At 42.4% G+C, this 19,475-nt stretch overlaps 1 protein-coding gene across 1 annotated transcript in view; it reads right to left on the bottom strand.

Moving 5' to 3' along the window:
* HERC3 (HECT and RLD domain containing E3 ubiquitin protein ligase 3) overlaps positions 1-19,475 on the bottom strand; it is a 102,301-nt gene that overhangs the window by 30,732 nt on the left and 52,094 nt on the right. Inside the window, 15 exon segments of the mRNA XM_040327473.1 lie at positions 1,497-1,520; positions 3,984-4,097; positions 4,852-4,928; positions 4,931-5,014; positions 7,019-7,120; positions 7,123-7,140; positions 7,143-7,209; positions 8,734-8,845; positions 9,726-9,785; positions 12,255-12,379; positions 13,766-13,842; positions 14,317-14,477; positions 16,080-16,210; positions 16,292-16,383; positions 17,737-17,958. Coding sequence (XP_040183407.1) covers positions 1,497-1,520; positions 3,984-4,097; positions 4,852-4,928; positions 4,931-5,014; positions 7,019-7,120; positions 7,123-7,140; positions 7,143-7,209; positions 8,734-8,845; positions 9,726-9,785; positions 12,255-12,379; positions 13,766-13,842; positions 14,317-14,477; positions 16,080-16,210; positions 16,292-16,383; positions 17,737-17,958 — 1,466 coding nt within the window.

Below are 19,475 nucleotides of genomic sequence, written 5' to 3'. Positions count from 1 at the left end.
GATGCCCTTTTAAAAAGTGTAAGTGCAATTTTATTCCTTTGCCGAGCCTAATAAAAAGCAAGATGACCCTATTTGGTTAACTTTCTTATATGCACTTCCCAATCTGAGGTCATACCAAATACCTCTGGAGCTTCTGTGAAGAAGACATGGCAATTACAGAGAAATTGCATTGCTGGATGAAGAATCATACTGTACTATACCCTTCCATAACAAAAGGTCACAGGTATCTGTAGAGTGACGTTTACCATATAGTGTTTTTTTTTATCACAAATGGGAAAAGCACCGATTTAAGCTGGGAGGAAATTTAAAAATTGTCATTAGTTTTTTTTTTTATATTGAAAGCAATTGTATTTGGATATTTTTTGTGAAAAACATTGTCTTATTTCACAGCTAATACAGAGTGAATAGCACTATTTTTTTTTTCAGAATATTGTTTTAAAGTGCATTTTCTATTCTATAAAAATAAAAATCTATATCTATATCTATATCCACACATACATACCGTGTTTCCCCCGAAAATAAGACACCGTCTTATATTTATTTTTCCTCAGAAATCACACTATGGCTTATTTTCGGGGGATGTCTTATTTTTTTTACCGGCAAGTATGGTACAACAGTTTGGTTACAACAATCTACATTTATTCAACTATCCCATGGTGTTTGTGTCGGGTGAGAGACTGTTGCTGTCAGTGCTGGGGAGAAGCTTTACTTCTTCCCCTGAGTACAGAGCGTCCTTCTCCTCACTTCACTGAGGAGACTTTTTACTTTCACCTGACAGGGGGAGCCGACCTTACCGTATTTATGGGGCTGCCGACACCTCTCCGGTCACTTAGAGATACCGTGGAGCAGATAAGAAGGGCTGCACGACTTCTTTACAGCTCCTGAGCTCCGCACCAGTACAGTACACCTATCACGTCTTGTTTTCCCGCCCGCGCCGCTACGCATAACGACACGCCATCACTACGTCTTATTTTCGGGGGATTCGACACGCCATCGCTATGTCTTATTTTCGGGGGATGTCTTATTATTTCGATCTTGCGTCGAAATCCCGCTACGGCTTATTTTCGGAGTACGTCTTATTTTCGGGGAAAACACGGTACACACGCATGCAAACAATTCCCAAGTTTATCTGGCCCAAGGCATTTAGTACATTAACACATGTTATCAAGATTATTCTAATTGGGTTTGACCAGTTTTACTTTTATATATAAAGAAACAGAAAGATGATCCATTCCTTATAATAAAACACACGTGGAAGATAGAATTTCCAGTCCAAATATCTAAGAAGTGTATGGTATGAGATTATACAGTGGCAATGAGGAAGAAAGGAAGGCTGTGATAGAGCAGAGGATGTTTGTTCTGAGGGAGAGATTGCAGAAGATATTTTAATATCTCAGAACAAGCAACTTATGTCTCATTATGTATTCTTTTAAGGCATGCTGATACTTAAATACATTAACGCGAACATAGAAAACGAAGATATTAAAGCATATTACCGGCATAATGGAAGCACGCATCTTCTGTGAAGATAAAAGAAAAGAACAATGAAACCTGTTTGTTATTTCCATCCAGAAAATATTCTATATGGATATTACAGTGCGACATATTCACCTTAGAAAAAATTATAATGTCAAATTCTCCTATTTCATAAAACATACGGATAATTACTGTAGGGGATGAATGAATGCAAAATAAATAATTACAGGGCGTTTGTAACTAAACGGAAAGCTAAAGCAGGCCATACACTGTTCAAATTTTTGAAACGTAGGTGCCACCATCGGTCCCTACCCGCCAGACTCCTTCGATTGAAAAATCAAAGGAGCCATTAAGATGCAGCCACTGTTTGGGTATTCAGAGAAATCTGCAGCAGAACATTCATTGATCCATGCTGTGTAGTGTGGATGAAGGTACCGTATTTATCCGCGTATAACACGCACTTTTTCTCCCTGAAAATAGGGGGGAAATTACGGGTGCGTGTTATACGCCGATAGCGTACCTCGGAGGAGGGGACGAGCGCCGCCTGAATCACCGAACCATCATGTCCCTGTTTACTTGGCTCTGACATCACACATTCGTCCTGCCTCCCACCACCGACATTGGACCAGTGTTCTGTCAATCACAATAGCTGGTCCAATGGCGATGGCTGAGGTGGGACTGTGTATGTGACTGCCGACTGAGAGCCGAGTACTGTAAACAGAAGATGACAGCTCAGTGATTTTGGCGGCGCTCGTCCCCCTCCTGATTTCCTGCACTGCATGAGAGATGGTAAGGCTGCAGATAGGCATCAGGCTGCATTGGATGGGGGCAGATCAGGCTGCAGATGGTCACAGAGGCTGCATTAAAGCTGCAGATGGGATTTAGGCTGCATTGGATGGGCATAGATTAGGCTGCAGATGGGCACAGAAACTGCATTGAGGCTGCATTGGATGGGCGCAGATCAGTCTGCAGATGGGAAACAGAGGCTGCAGATGGGCATCAGGCTGCATTGGATGGGTGCAGATCAGCTGCAGATGGGCCACAGAGGCTGCAGATGGCCATCAGGCTGCATTGGATGGCCGCAGATCAGGCTGCAGATGGGCACAGAGAGGCTGCAGATGGGCATCAGGCTGCAGATGGACACTAATCGGGCTGCATTGATTGGCACCATTAATTTGCTTCAAAGTGGTTTATTTGGAAAAAAAATAAAATAACAATTCCTGAAATGTTCCTTGTGAAGGATATGCTTCAGTTGTAATTCTCCCTGCTTGTTTAATGCTGTGTGTGTGTTAGAGGGAAGGTGATTTCAGGTGGGACTCACTCCTCTGCTAACAGGCTGTTGAAATGTTAATGACCCTTCTTCAGCCAGCTCCCTATTTTCAAAGGGTAATTGATCTATTGTGTGTGTGAAGGAGACCTGTGTTTACTGTTTACTGTGATTAGAAGTGGCTCATGTTAATTATTCTGATTGCTTCATTGTGGATACTTATCTCTTCTATATGCAGGGCCAGGCTGTCTAGATAATGTATTCTGTTACAACTAGTAATTAACTTCACTGATGTCATCATCTAAAGAAATGTCTTCAGGGTCGACTCCGAAGTGTCTGCCTATCATTTGTATGGGAGCCCCCACTGTGTGAGGGGGCGGAGATTGTCATTGTAACAGTTTTGTAAATTACATATAAGCTGTGTGTTGTACCATTAAAGTCTGTCTTGTTCCAGCAGTAAGCGCTGACCCATGTGTGGCTTATTGGGCGATTCCAGGAATATTCCTCCTCGTGGAATATTGGGTGACTTTCTTTATGGAAAGAAGGGAATGTTTGACGGGGATATCATTCTAATACCGTCACATTCCTCTTAAATTGGGGTGCGTGTTATATGCCGATAAAAACGGTAATTGCTCTTTTTTAAAAATAATTTTTATTACAGCCCACAGGGCCAGTGTATGACAGCTTTAGAATGTTCACTATGGATTTTTGTTCTGAAATATAAAGTGCCAAATAATGAATATCACATGACATAAGAGCGGTATGCACAAAAAAAATATTTGGGCCTGTGTTATTATTATTATACAGGATTTATATAGCGCCAATAGTTTGAGCAGCGCTTTACAACAGTACAGTTACAATACAATTCAATAGGGGGGAGGAAACAGAGGGTCCTGTTGACAGGCTTTGGCCTAGTGCTGATGGGCCCCTGTCAGTAACAGGGTCCAAGATATCCAGTCCCAAGCTGGCCAACTTACCCCATTGACGCCAATGTTCAACCCAAATTTCTGCCGGTATATATTTGGGTTTTACCAGTCTTTTTGGGGAGCCATTACCGGCCAGCCGTAGGTCCCACTGCCCCCATTTTTATCACATGTAGCCCCAATCCTCCTCTACAAGTGTGCGGGGACCTATGGCCGCGGAGCAATCCGGACACCCCAGATGCATTCTGCTTGCATTTAATTTAATCAGTTTGAGACACTCTTGGAAATATTCAGAACCAGAAAAAACAGTTACATACCAATCCTGCTTGGTTCAGGAACCACTTGAGGTAATCTTCTTGGATGTCCACCAAGCTTGATATCTCCGGGATATAGAATTTATCATTCTCCACATGTCGTACCTTCACATTTACCTGGAAACAAAATGAAATCTGAACACTGCTGAAAATATACCTTTCAACCGAGAAAAACTGCTTTCATCAGAAGAATGGGACATGTAGATTCACTGCAGTTGGCAGATGAGGGAAATTCCAAGTATATTTATTCACCACTATCAGTAAAATGGAACTCCAGACCAGAATTCCTTTTTTTATTTTTTTTATGTTTTGATAGCAGGGACTAGAAAGCAACAAAACCAGACACAGGTTTTTAACCTTTCCCAATCTATCAAGACAAACCTCCATTTAAAATAAAAATAGGAGAATGTTTCTCCAAGATACAGCCAAATTTACACAAAATCAATACCCAGTCGGAAAAATGTCCCCAACCATCGTCCATTGGACTTGGCCCAAAAAGACAGAGGAATTGAACTTACTTGTGCTCTCTTCACAAACATAGACGAGAAGTATACTTGAAAACCAGGACTCTGTGAACATGTTTACATACGCAATGCAGATGCTCTCTTTATGTGAGCCCCACTGAATTTAATAAAGGTGCCCTCCATCCTCTCTTGGGTCATAAAAACATTAATTCCCTTCCCTCTTAATTTACCTCTTTTGGCCAGGCCCTGATCGTATTTATTCAGGATATAGTCATAGTTAAGCAACACCTTTGGCATTTCACACAAAAAAAAGTGGTGTGTACAGTTACAGATTCCTGATACATGACTCATAATAATGTGATCACCGGCAGAAAAATTTCCCTTTTCTTTCTCTGTTCTATAATCACCTTTTGTAACTTTTCCAGGAGCTTGAGAGCAGCTGTGATGTAGCTAGTAAACAGCACAGGGATCAGCAAAGTCTTTCGTCATTCAGAAGATAGACCACCGCTCCTTTATAAAGGTCAATTAATCTGAAGAAGTAGCTTGGGCAAATCTGAGACCACCAGTTATCTAAGTAGATAGAAAAATATGAATAAATATTATGTGAATTCTGACTCTTAAAAACAGGTGAAGGTAAAGCTCAACTCTGGGCACAACTAAGAAATACTCATACAATGGGGCCCTCAGAATTGCAAGGGTTAAATGCTTAAGTCAAGTCCGGGGGGCTGCAGAAGAGGCGTACCAAACTCCTCGCTCCATTGATGTCCTCCTCTCCTTGAAGCTTTGGCCCTCAGTGTCACAACATACAGCACAGGGCTCTTAACCCTGTATTTTACACCGTGGGGGCGAGCATGCAACAACAGTCAAGAGCAGCTTAGAGAGGAGGCTGTAGGGGGACAGGTCACAGGGATTGAGGGAGCCTCCTGGAGTCAGGCAAGTATTAGGCCATCTTCCTGCAAACACTACACTTAAAGAGAGTTTACTTGCAGTGTGGGGGCCATCTGCAAGTGTATTTTTTTTTTTTTTTTTTTTACATTTTTGTATTGGCAGTAATGGTTTGTTTTACATTCAGCTGTCAGCGGGGGAACCGCTAACAGCTGGACATGGCACCTGGACATAGCAGCCGGCTTCCCGGCCCACTCATCAACAACCAGCTATTCACTGGTTGTTAAAGTGTAAGTTCACCTTTACAGAAAATCTAAGGTGAACTTACACTCACCCTTTAGTCCCGCTGTTACCAGTGTCCCATGATACCCTGCTGTCAGACACTGGGAGGTGGCTTTAGTGGCCTGGGGCTTTGAAATCCATGAGGCTTAATCTCCTATCCATATCTCTCAGCATGCAAGGATAGAAGGCATTCTAATTGGTCAGCACTGTCACATGGATCGCGCTGACCAGTCAGAATCCATCTAGCCCATCCCGTCAGCGCTGGAGAAGAGGAGAGAAAGCTAGGAGGATTTCAAATTACCCTTTAAGGATGCTGGCGGCCTACGCTTCCATATACTATAAAATAAATAAAAAAACACCCTGCTAAACGCTGGGCAACCAGTGTTTAGAAGGTTTAGAAGCTGTCAACCTTTTTTCTGACAAAATGCTGCTTTTCCAGAGCCAACTCTCCTGCCAAAAATGTTGATAAAAGCCTATGTGTGCATGAACACATAAGATAACATGCTGGGTTTAGAGGCAGTTAAAACAATGTCTGACACCAAAACAGCAGCTATAAAAAGCCCAGTGTGCCTGTGGCCTTAGAGGGATTTTCTCTCACTCCTGTTTTGGCTATGGAACAGGAAATGAAGGCAAATCTGTCCAATGATACACAAAAGGCAAAAGGTAAATCTTAATGAGGTAAGAACCCTCCCTCACTTTATCCAAAATGAAGTGCTTTCTCAAACTAACACCCAAAAGGTTAGATGTACTTTATTTGTAGGTATGCTGCATGAATGGGAAACACATATACATCATATAGTGGGGTTTTCCGAAATGGAAATGTAATTTAAGTTACTGCACTTGTGTATCAGCATTTTTTTTTATTTAAAAAAAGCCAACAGTGTTTGCCTAGCTTACATAATAGGTGAGGTTGAAAAACACACAAGTCCAACATGTCCAACCTATGTGTGTGATTAGCAATTCCGCCAAGCAGTACAGAATGTAAACCAAATATACCAATACCCTCCCATACAAAAAATGTTTTTTTAATCATTTCCAACTTTTTTTTGTGTGGTTAAGGTAAAAATGTTGTTAAGGCTTTATTTCTCTCTGTGACTCCATGGTATCTATGTTGATTCTCTGCACCTACTGGAGAGATTTCCATCGCCTGTCACTGTGACCCCCTTTCACCAGGACAAGATAGGATATGGGGCCAGAACAATCAACAAAAAACACTGTGGGGACAATCAAGCCTGACAAAAGATATTTTTAATTACTTGCATTTGACACCAAGGCAGGAAGTGAGAAGAAATCTTCTAAATGGGGACACCAACCTGCTATAAAAAACAGAGGTCCACCCTTCCACAGTATGCTTTTGGTTAGAGTATGAACATATTGTGAAACAGAACGCTATAAAAAGAATGTTACCCAGCACTTTGCTTGGGTTGGTATCCAGCCTTAAGATTGCCATGGCTATTGGCAGCGTCAGCGTTATGTAGTACTTTGAGTCCTGCAGCAGAGGGAACTCTGGAGTATGAGGTAAATACGCACGCTTCTACATCTGGCGGAGAGCTGGAGGAAAGCTGTGGTATTAAAAAACTTTCAAAGCCCTTATGAATCTATCAAAGAAAAAAGAAGAATACTTTAGTCATTAATAAGCTATTACAGAGTAATCAAACAGCAATAAAGACGTGGTGAGGCGGGAAAGGGACATTCATTTACTGTACTAACTTAGAACCACCGGCTGCAGAGGATATATTCATCATATCTGCAAGGCAAGGCTTATTGCATATTCATTAAGCTGGCCATACACAAGCAGGTTTTCAAATGAATGCTTTTTACGAACACCAATATAAAAATTTCTCATGAATGGCACTCAAAAGTACTTTTGCCTTTAACATTGAATTTTGGAGTAAATGAACTTTCTGAGCAAAAAACCACATTCACTGTCAGAAATTTGCTCGTTCGTACTTGTTGCTTTATTTATATTGTCTGAAAACCTTTATCAATAAAATAAATTTGTTCATTCAAGGAAAAAAGTGTCATCCTGCTTTTTCAAATTCTCTCATTACTGTAGTAAAAAATGATCATTCGATTTGACCCCACTAATGAGTAGAAAGTCGAACGAACGCTCTTAAAACAACATTTTTAAGCCAAACTTTAAAAATTTAGCAGTTTCAGAAAATGCATTTAAAGAAATGACTGTATGCCAATGCATGTTGACAAATACAGTTATGGTAGAAAACAATGGAGTCTGGCCAAGATCAAAGCCCAGGCTGCAGGAGAAATGTGGTAAGAACAGTACCTTCATAGGAGAATGCAAATAAATTCACCTTATCAATGTGTAATGGAACTTAGGAAAGCCCTACACATTACAATTTTACTCATTCAGCCCATATGGATGAACTAGAGAAATCGCTTGAGTCTCCTTAACCGATGTATATACAGTACATATATGGCGGCAAGGCATCTCCCCAGTGCAGAATCACGTACCTGTATGTGATCCTGCACTTTTGGGTCTGGGGTGCGCACATGTTCCCCCAGCGACCTGCTCCCGGTGTAACCCCTTCTGATCCTCCGGTGTCATTTTAAGTGATGCCCCTCCCTCCACCCCTGTGCCAGTGGACACCTTCACCAGACATCCCCCACCCCTTTATCAGACATTTCCTCCCCCCTACCTCAGTCGCCCCTGTGTGTCCACACAATGTGCCCGACTCCTGTTCCGCACTACTCCCTGTATAATTGTGAGTCGGCCAGACTTAGTCAGGGCAGAGCGAGCAGCAGGCGTAAGCTTGTCCTGGCGCGGGCTCTCTGATGAAAAGAGACCACATACTTCCTGTGCTCAGTCTGCGCTGTGGCCAATAGTGAGCTGCGCAGCGGCACTCGCCGCTACGGTCCAGGGTACAGAGTTATGGTAGCTTTGGGGGGTCTTAATATCGTGATGCCTTATGTTGGGGGGAGCCCCCGATATCGGGGAGGTCTTATTTTGGGGGGGGGGGGGGGGTGCCTTATATTTTCAGCTAGAGGCAAAACTGTAAGTAGGTCTTATTTTCAGGGGGATGTCTTACTTTTGGGGAAACACGGTAGTAAAGGCTCACTATCACAAGCTTGCATATATAACAGTGGCATGGACTGGATTTTACCTGCTCTAGTAGCCTTGAATGCTGGGTGTTCATCAACTTCTCAAAAAGGACTTGAATGGACAACAAGTCAATTCCTGGGATCTTGGGGCTTGTTTTAAAATGCTCATCATTTCTGTAGTGAAAAGCGCTTGTCAACAAATCGAAAGGATTTTTTTTTTTTCTTGCAAAGATATCTTTGTGTAAAGGGGAAGTCTGTATGGTGGCTGATATGACTTTGTATTGTAGCTCACAGTAGACAAGCAAATACCACTGTAGGTGAGGTATTCCTGTTTATCCCCTTCTCTTTGCAATAAGGTGCTGGTCCAATTTGTGACCCAGACAATCAAAATGTATTCAAAGGTTAACTGCTCTCTAATTGCCAGAAAAAGTGAGCTTTATTGAAAAAAAAATTATAAATAAATACAAAAATGTCAAAGATCCGAGATACAGGATGACAGCAGGACTAACAAGTTTCACGCCGCAGCAGGTTATGACTAAGTGCATCCTGTGTGAAATGCGTTAACCATCACTGCTGTCACCCTGTACCCAAGACCTCTTATGTTTTTGTACTTTGTTTTAATTCAATAGAGCTTTCATTTTTCTGGTGATTTGAGTGCAGTCAACCTCTATTTGCATACTTTATTAGTCTAGCTGCCTATTTGTGCATATAGCAATAAAAGTTGTGTAAATGTAGGTTGCCCTATGTATTGACATGTACTGCATTTTGGAAGAATCTCATTTACCCAACCTGAATGGCAGGAACCAGGGCAATTTATCTAACATGCAAGACTATTTCCCAACCCAATGCAATGCGTTGTGCTGATGAACCAGTCTGGGGGAACAGTGAGGCTTATATATGAAAGATGCACCATCATGAACATTTCTGTGGCCCATAGCAAACAATAATCATCTTTATATTATTTTCAGCTTGCAATGTAAAATGATGGAAATGATTGAAATCAGATTCCGCAATCCAAGTGTTCATGATGCAAGGCTGTGATTTTAGTACTTACGTCTTTTCCAGGAAACTTCCATTCCAGCAGGCTGAAGAGGAAAGTGTTTGTACTATGCCGCTGTATAGGAGAAAATTGAAAAAAGAGCCTATAAAAAAAAACGGTATTAACATGTGGATTGTATACTAAACAATTCTGCAATGTGCATATGCCCGTTTGCTGTATTAACACAAAACACAAATAGTACATATTAAAACAAAAAAAAAAAAACACAACTGCCAGGAAATGTGGTTTTCAACATCTTTAACGAATAAATATCTGAAAAGTGTAACATGACAAAATTTGGGAAATTTTCAAGGCACTGTATGCTGAATCAGGACAACGGGTTAGCAGGAAAGTATGCTGATAAGCAGGGCCTATGATAGGCCAGTACAACTGGCCATGTTGTACTGGGCCCGGGCAACCTCCACAAAGAACTAATTAATGTTATTTAAAAAAAAAAAAAAAAACTCCACAGCCCTGACCGTTAGTCATCCGTCCAACCAAATCCCCCCACCCCCCTCCCCCCTTGCTTTCTACACACATCTGATACAGTTGTAAATGTAGCCTGTTATAATTGCCTGCATCAGATGCATCATACTCATGCCATAATCATGACATAAGGAAGGATTATTGACTGCGATTATATAGCACAAACATGGTGCAGTCACAAGATACAATGCATTACTTGATCATATGTGCACTATTCATACTGCAAGCACACAATGTAAAGTGTGTGTAAATCAGTCCATAGACACTAGATGGCAGAAATTCTGAACGGACCAAACAATGATTTACTAGGTCTTTGAGAATCTTTACACAATAAAGATTTGCTTCAATCATTTGAAAAAAAAATCCTGTTTCCTACCTTTATTGAACGTTGCATAACAAGTAAATATTCACACAATTTATTGTGTGGAGTTTCTCAACTCCTTTTGCACACCAGCCTAAAATGTCTGAGCAGCCAGAGGGACAAAATGATATGCATTCTAGTACTCTAGAGTCCTGGTCCCCAACCTTTTTGGCACTGGGGACCGGTTTTGTAAAAGAAAACTATTGTCGCCTGCCACCAGATGCAGCTGGTCACTTACCACGTCACATGCCACCAGATGCAGCTTGTCACCTGCCACCAGATGCAGCTTGTCACTTGCCACCAGATGCAGCTTGTCACTTGCCAAGTCGCCCTACCACCAGATGCCAGATTGTCACTTGCCACGTTGCCTACCACCAGATGCAGCTTGTCACTTGCCATGTCACCCGCCACCAGATTTAGCTTGTCACTTGCCACCAGATGCAGCTTGTCACTTGCCAAGTCGCCTACCACCAGATGCAGATTGTCACTTGCCACGTTGCCTACCACCAGATGCAGCTTGTCACTTGCCATGTCACCCGCCACCAGATTTAGCTTGTCACTTGACACTTTCGCCTGCCACCAGATGCAGGTTGTCCCTTGCCACCAGATGGAGATGGTCACTTACCTCTAAGACTCACAACTCTTTTCTCTGCCTCCCAGCATTCTGGCATTCCGAGTGTGTAAATCGGTACAAACGCAGTTGAGGGCGGAACAGCAGCGATGCGGGCGGGAGAGATGATGTAATCTCTCTGCTCGCTTGCCGTAGCTCTGATGGAGCAGCCTTTGCGGACTGGCTGTGAGGGATGTCATCTCTCTGCTCGCCTGCCGCACCTTACAGCGCAGCCTTCGCGGCTGGTTGCAAAAAGGCTACGGACAAGTACCGATCCGCGGCACGGGGGGTTGGGGACCCTTGCTCTAGAGCATGCAAATTGACTGTAATTGTAGTTTTGGATTATTAGCATTCTTTAAGCCTAGACCAATCTACCCAAGCTGATAGACTCTGAGCTCAGCCTGCCAACAGTATATAATTCAGTATAAAGTTGTCCTGTCTACATAGCATATGAGTCAACGGGGTCTTTTGCCTATGGGTAAATGTAATGTACCATTTAAAGTTTAGTTAACATTTTTTCACTATAGCTTTAGTTACATTACTTACCTAAAATGAAGTCCTACGATGTGCAGGCTGCTGAATTCTATAGAAATCTTTACTGCAGGACTGCCCAGTCCTCTTCCCGCTGGTGAACTTCCAGTGCTGTGGGAGTTAACAGCTTTGGGTCTCCGGGGGCAGCTGCACAAGAGATGAACTGATGGGGACACATCTTCTCTTTTCCCTTCTTCCATGGAGAAAAGTTCTTGTACTGATTACACTGCCTGTGTATGGGGGAGGTTCTGATTAGTCACACAGTTCTTTCCCCCCATTCACAGTTTATGGTACAAGCAGTGTAATCAGTGAAATTACTTTTCTCAATGGAGGTGAGGGAGGGCAGGAGTTAGTGCCTCCATGAGATCATCTTTAGTGCAGCTGAGCCTGTAGACCCAAACCTGTTAAACCCCCCCCCCCCAGAGCTTTCTACATAATCCAGCAGCCTGCACATCATGGGAACATACAGGTATGCAACTAAAGCTGTAGAGCAAAAAGTTTGTAGGCTAAACTTCAGATTTAAGAGGGTGAATAGTATTTTTACTCAAAGACGTACTTCATGGTGTTGGAATTACTATTTTCTAGGACTTTCTGCCTCCAATCGTCAATGGTTTCATCATTGATACAGCTAGTGTAATTTTTGTTCTGACAGGAGCGGAAGTCATCAGCAGGCTCAGGCTTCTAAAAGACAGGAAAGGAAATCAAACAATGTGAAGCTGTGCCAAAAATAAACTGACAGGTGTTATAACCTTACCTTACTCTATCCAATATGAAAAAAAAAAATGGTTTTGCCTATAATAAAATTTTTATTTTAGACTTTAGTTGCACTTTTAGGTGTATGAACACTTTAGGTTTTGGACAAAGTATGGATGGAAAAGAACCCATCAGGTTCTTGCTGGGGAGATTAACTCTCTCCAATTGTTGCGACAAGAAGTGAGGGGAAATACAACATTTTATCAATGTCACCAAAACAGGTAGGTGAGGCTAAATCTCCCACTGATAATTTCAGGTTTGTTAAAATCTGTTTAAAAGGGAAATTTACTTTTTAGAGATTTTCACTCCAGGTTGTGTCGCCAGGACAGGAAAATAAAGGGAAATCTCCCCCAATTGGACAAAGACCACAAATTATAAAGTAATGGGGGTTAACACTTAGCTACTCTATATCCTAAACTAAAAGATGAGAACAAAAAAGTTCGGGCGATAACCAACACTGCCACAATGTTGTCACTTTTCTTTGCATGAAGTTATAAAACTAGACTACCGTATATACTCGAGTATAAGCCGAGGCACCTAATTTTACCACAAAAAAAAAAAACTGGGAAAACATATTGACTCGAGTATAAGACTAGGGTGGGAAGGTAAACCATGCCCATTTGCAGCCTCACTGTGCCCATGGTTGCAGTCTCTCACTGTGCCCATGGTTGCAGTCTCTCACTGTGCCCATGGTTGCAGTCTCTCTCTGTGCCCATGGTTGCAGTCTCTCACTGTGCCCATGGTTGCAGTCTCTCACTGTGCCCATGGTTGCAGTCGTACCTTTTCATTAGTAAAACAGAGTGTGTCTGCCGCTGTGTAATACAGCCAAAACAAAACATATGCAGCCGTACCTTTTCATTAGTAAAACAGTGTGTCTCCCGCTGTGTAATCCAGATTCCAGTCTATTCGGCCGTCCTTTGAAAGAAAGCCCCGCCTCCTCCTCGTCTGTGATAGGCGGAATACTGATACAGTTTCCCAGCATCGTATCAGTGTTCCTCTATCACAGACGGATGATGAGGAGGCGGGGCTTTCTTACAGAGGACGGCCGAATAGACTGTAATCTCGATTACACAGTGGCAGGCACACGCTGTTTTACTAATGAAAAGGTACGGCTGCACATGGATTACACAGCGGCAGACACGCTTTTAAACACATGTTTTACTGTCGACTCGAGTATAAGCCAAGGGGGTAGTTTTTCAGCCTAAAAAATGGGCTGAAAAACTTGGCTTATACTCGAGTATATACGGTAAGTAGCCGTTACAGATAAGGAAGACATAATTGGAATAACCATAATCTTAGTTTCCTATGACTCACCTCTGGCTTCGAGCAGAGTACAAATGTTTTGTCCCAGCCACAGAAAATGTGCTTGATAATATTGTATGAAGATGGATCTGTGAAAATGATGCAACACTTATGGTAGACTTGCAAGAATAATTATTAAAAGCATGCAAATGTAGTGCACAAAACATTGCATGGCAGCTTGGAAAGAAGATGTTATTTCTAAATTACTCTTTCAGAAACTTAGTACTGTAAGTACTTGAAGGTACAGGGAACATGGGTTCAACCAAAAAACAAGCGCTTTCCCCTCTAGAGGCCTAGTGCCATAGGTCTCAGGTAATATTAACAGTCCTTGTTATTGCCCACAACAGTTATTATGCAGGTTTTATAAAAGTTTAAATAGCAAGGATGTTCACACAGGGGGGGGGGGGGGGGGGATTGACCACTTGTTGCAAAAGCCCTTTGAAGGTCCATCAATAGCAAGAGGTTTTCATGGTTTAGATGTAAGTGGAAAACCCTTTTTATAACTGCCACTTCTTTCTTCCCTTATTGATCCGATCTTCCAACATGAAGCCATTACTACTTACCAATCGTGGGTGGAATATTAATGCAGGGCATGGTCCACTTTCCTTTAACCGTAGTGGGACAGATGACATTATTTGTGTGTCCGGTGCCAAGCTGGCCCCGATCCCCACATCCAAATGCATAGAGGATTCCAGAAGAAGGCACATAGGCAATAGTGTGCTGTCTGCAAGAATAAAAAAATACATATTATACACATATGCGGTATATTATATATAATATCACCTATATTGAATAACATTTATGCTTGTTTACATAGTATATGTTAATCCTGATGATCTTTAACCTAAGACATATGTATGGCGGAAAATAAGTGGGCCTTAATGCTTGCATGCCACATATATGCGTCACCAGGCAGCAGATGTTTTTGTGATGCGATAGGTAACCAGTCGGACCGCCTCCCGATCCTGTGACCACGTGACCAGTCAGTCTAACAGACAGCTGTATGCTCTTCCCCACAGCTGATGTACAGCATTACTCTAACGTTCGCGGTGACACCTCACATGTGTGGTTTGAACACTGTTTTCATATGTGGGCGGGTCTTATGTATGCGTTCGCTTCTGCGTGCGAGCACATGGGGACAAGGGCACTTTAAAAAAATATATATATTATTGTTAAGTTTTACTTAGATTTTTTTTTTTATTCTGACACTTTTTAGCTACCAGCTCAGCACAGGACCTGGTAGCAAGCGCCAATCACTGTAGTAGCAGTGCCTACTACAATCATTTCCAGCTTCCATGGGGATCTCACAGGTATGGCACATATAACCCCAATTCCAAAAAAGTTAGGACACTGTGTACAATCTACATTAACACAGAATGCAAACATTTGCAAATCTCATAAACCCACATAGTTATTTGCAAAAGAAAAAATAATTCTATTTTCTATTGTGAATAAAATATGGGATAATGATATTTGCGAATTATTGCTTTCTGTTTTTAAGTAGATTTTACACAGTCTCCTAACTTTTTTGGAATTGGGGTTGTCCAAGCTGGATCAATATAACTATGTAAAAAATGGCATACCTAAACGTCAGCTTTAAATCGCTTGTTTCGGACTAGGGGGAATAGAAGTAGCAGTTTTACTTGCCTTACCCCTTGTACCCAGTCACAAGAGACTTGTCACATGGAACAAGGGATAGGGCAAATCATGCTGCTTTTTAATGTTCCCCTAAACCAGGGGCAGGAAACCTTGGCACTCCAGCTGTGGTAAAACTACAAATCCCATCATGCCTGCGATTGTCAGGCCTTGTACACACGGTCGGTCAAAACCGATGGAAACGCACTGAAGGACCGTTTCATCGGTCCAAACCGATGGTGTGTGGGCCCCATCAGTCAGTTATCCTTCGGTCAAAAATGTTAAAACTTGCTTTAAAAATTAACCGATGGACGCCTAACCGATAGGTCAAAACCGACGGTTAGTATGCAAAAGCATCGGTTAAAAACCCGCGCAAGTCAACGCATGCTTGGAAGCATTGAACTTCATTTTTCTCAGCACGTCGTTTTGTTTTACGTCACCGCGTTGGACTCGATTGTTTTTTTAACTGATGGTGTGTAGGCTCATCAGACCATCAGTCCGCTTCATCAGTTAACCGATGAGAACGGCCCTTCGGACCGTTCTCATCGGATGGACTGATCGTGTGTACAGGGCTTCAGGGTTTTGCAATGTCCATGAACTTCATCGTTAAGATGCAGTCAATGCGTTATACATAGTTAATCTTTGGGTAAGCCATATTTTAAGACAACAAGTTTGTGCTTTGTCAGCTCACCTGCCACATGCAATCTGAGATACTTCGCTGCCCATCAGTTCCAGTATACGCCTGGGATTGATCTCATTATGGAGAGAGTCATGCCCCAGCTGCCCGCAGCCTCCAGCTCCAAAAGTAAAAAGCCCACCAGTCTGCAAGAAGCCAACGACACAAGTTTAGTGTAGAACAGCTTGTATAGAAACAAGATAAGAACAGAAGGTGTTATCCATTACCTTTGTTAGGACAGCTGTATGCTCTTCCCCACAGCTGATGTACACAACTTTCTGGGTACGCAAAGGCTTTATATGGCATGGTGATTCACGGACTGTAAAAAGAAATATACAGTAAGTTACTTGAGACATGCTGAAAAGTATTATTCCATGCTCAGCTTGTCCAGTATCCCAATATCAATCATATTTGATATATTTTTTCTGATGATCTTTGTCTTTTTCAGCATTTGCAACTATGTAATGCCAAGATGCTTCTATTCCAGACAGACCGCTAAATACAAGTTGTCACCTTGTCAACTTTTGAGTAGCATCACAGGATTTTGCCTTGCCAGCACAATGGACATTTTTTATTTTATTATTCAATATGTTTGATATTATTGTTTTGCACCAAGTTAATAATACAGTGCAGCTTTTTCATTTGTTATTGTTTAATTCGCCAGCACAATGGATATTTTATATAATATATGCCATTATGTTTAATATCATGCACATTTTGCACTAAGATATTCATGAATTTTATGTGTCATATCACATTAGTAATCTTGTTGGCGTTTCCTGCTACACACCCACTAACGTCTTATTGAGGAAAGTGTAACATTTCCCCAAACTGAACAACAAAATTTGGGTAGAATACAACAATATATATTCCACTATGTGAGAACATTTCCTTATATACAAATGCCTTGGCTTATTCCTTATTTAAGAGGAGTTTGTAACCCTTTAGCAGCCGTCACTTTGAGCCCAGCTATCCATAGTAATCCCAACTTCAGCCAAAACTTGGGCCTCGTACACACGATAGGTTAACCAGAGGACAACAGTCTGATGGACCGCTTTCATCGGTCCAAACCGACCGTGTGTGGGCCCCATAGGTTATTCAACCATAGGTTAAAAAAAAGCCAACTTGCTTCAAATTTAACCTATGGATTCCTAACCGATGGGAAAAAAACGATGGTTAGTAGGCACAACCATCGGTTAAAAATCCACGCATGCTCAGAATCAAGTCGACGCATGCTTGGAAGCATTGAACTTCGTTTTTTTCAGCACGTCGTTGTGTTTTACGTCACCGCGTTCTGACACGATCGTTTTTTTTAACTGATGGTGTGTAGGCACGACGGATCATCAGTCAGCTTCATCGGTTAACCTATGACAACGGTCCTTCAGACCGTTCTCATCGGATGGACTGATCGTGTGTACGAGGCTTTACTGTTTTCGTTTGGACAGTGTGGAAGAGTTAAAACCTGTGTCATTTTCCTGTTACTGTAGGTGATCCCACTTGGAAAATTTCTCCTTAGATTCTGTGCATTTGTGAGGTGTCAGACAGAAAAAAAAACTGAGGGGAAATCTACCCAAAAGGGAATCATGTAGCCCAGTGCACTCATTACAGACCATAGGTCATGAAATCCAAATTCTGATGTGAAGTTTCAGGGCCACCATAAAACATACTTTACCTTTCTCGTCATTAAGACCAAGTTGCCCTGAGTTGTTCTTCCCCCAGGCAAACACAGCTCCAGAAAGGGACAAGGCAAAACTGTGGAAGCCTCCTGCGGTCACCTGAGCCAATGGTATTCCTTCCAAGGACTTTACTCGCTGTGGGCTAGACTGGGAGGTGAATCCATGCCCAAGACCCAGCTGACCATGGCTATTCTGGCCCCATGTAAACAACTGCCCATCTGGAACACAAAAGTTAAAATCATGAAATAAAATGAAACAAGATTACATTTTACTAAACAAAAACTTGATTTGGTAGCAACACATCGCGGTGGATACACCATGCCCAGGGATTGGATGTAGACAGAACAGAAAATAGGTTTCACCAGACCAAGAATACCTTTCATTGCCGAGTGAACATAAGACAGATCATAAACCCATGATAACTAGATTCTTGACTATCCATCAGCTAAACAAAGGAAATTTATTCTCAGACTGCTTTTGCTCATTTTAACCTGCAAATATTAGCTGTCTTGCTTTCTTTACGTTAATACATTCTAAAAAACTGAACTGTAACAAGTACGTGGCTGGCGAAATCAGATTTAGGCCTCTGCTAATGATCTGCATGTTTCTGCCTTCTCAGTGATTCAGCGTGAAGATTAAAGTATATCTAAAGCTATTTTTCAGTAGGCAATGGTTACAACCCTTGTTAGTTTTTTCTTAAAGGGGTTGTAAAGCTTTGCGTTTTTTCACCTTAATGCATCCTATGCAATAAGGTGAAAAAACATCTGATGCTTACAGGCCCTCCCAGTCCCCCGTTTTCTTACCTGAGCCCTCAAAAAAGTCCAGCGTCATGAACGTGCTGGCTTCTCGGCTCTTCACTGGATGATTGATAGCAGCACAGCCATTGGCTCCCGCTGCTGTCAAGCAAATCAATGACGCGGCGTGCCGGGGGTGGGGGCGGTGACACAGTCGGCGGCTATGGCCGCCAACTGTATCACGGGAGCGCGCCCGCAAGATAACCCCATTGGGAGAGAGCTTCCCAGAGGTGGGTTAGCTCTTGTGGGGAGTAGCCGAGACAGCTGCCAAGGGACCCCAGACGACGAGGATCAAGGCCACTCTGTGCAAAACGAACTGCACAGTGAAGGCAAGTATGACATGTTTGTTATTAAAAAAAAAAAAAAGGAACCTTTACAACCCCATTAAGTGCTTCTTATCTTTTATTTCATTCACTGCCAGTTCCTCTATTAGAGGCTGGCATAACACAATATGCAAGTCCTTTGTAAAAACAAGCGTTCTAAATAACTCTTTAGAGCCATCTTCAGGCTGGTCACATGACTCGCAGCAGCTTTACAGCTCCGAGACATTGCTTCTACGGGAGGGGCAGTGATCTCCCTCATGTGTCAGCCAAGGAAGATCACGTGACCTCCCGCAGAAGCAATGTATCGAAGCTGTAAAGTGGCTGCGAGTCATGTGATCGGCCTGAAGACAGCTCTTAAGATATATTTAGAACATTCGTTTTTTACCAAGGACTTGCCTAGTGTGGTATGCCAGCCAGCCTAGAGGGTCTGGCAGTGACCAGTTTAGGGTTTTTATTTTTAATAGTAGCGGCGAGGGGGCGCGACTGGGGTGAAACGGAGACAGAGCGACAAAGATGGTACTGACAGGCAGGAATGAGGGGGTGAGGAAGAGAGAGGAGCGCAGAGAGGACAGCTATGTATGATGGAGGGACGTACTTTGACCACGGTGGTCAGGGCTG

Source organism: Rana temporaria, chromosome 1, assembly GCF_905171775.1.
Source record: "Rana temporaria chromosome 1, aRanTem1.1, whole genome shotgun sequence".
Lineage (NCBI taxonomy): Eukaryota > Metazoa > Chordata > Amphibia > Anura > Ranidae > Rana > Rana temporaria.
This window is presented reverse-complemented; position numbering and strand designations above follow the sequence as displayed.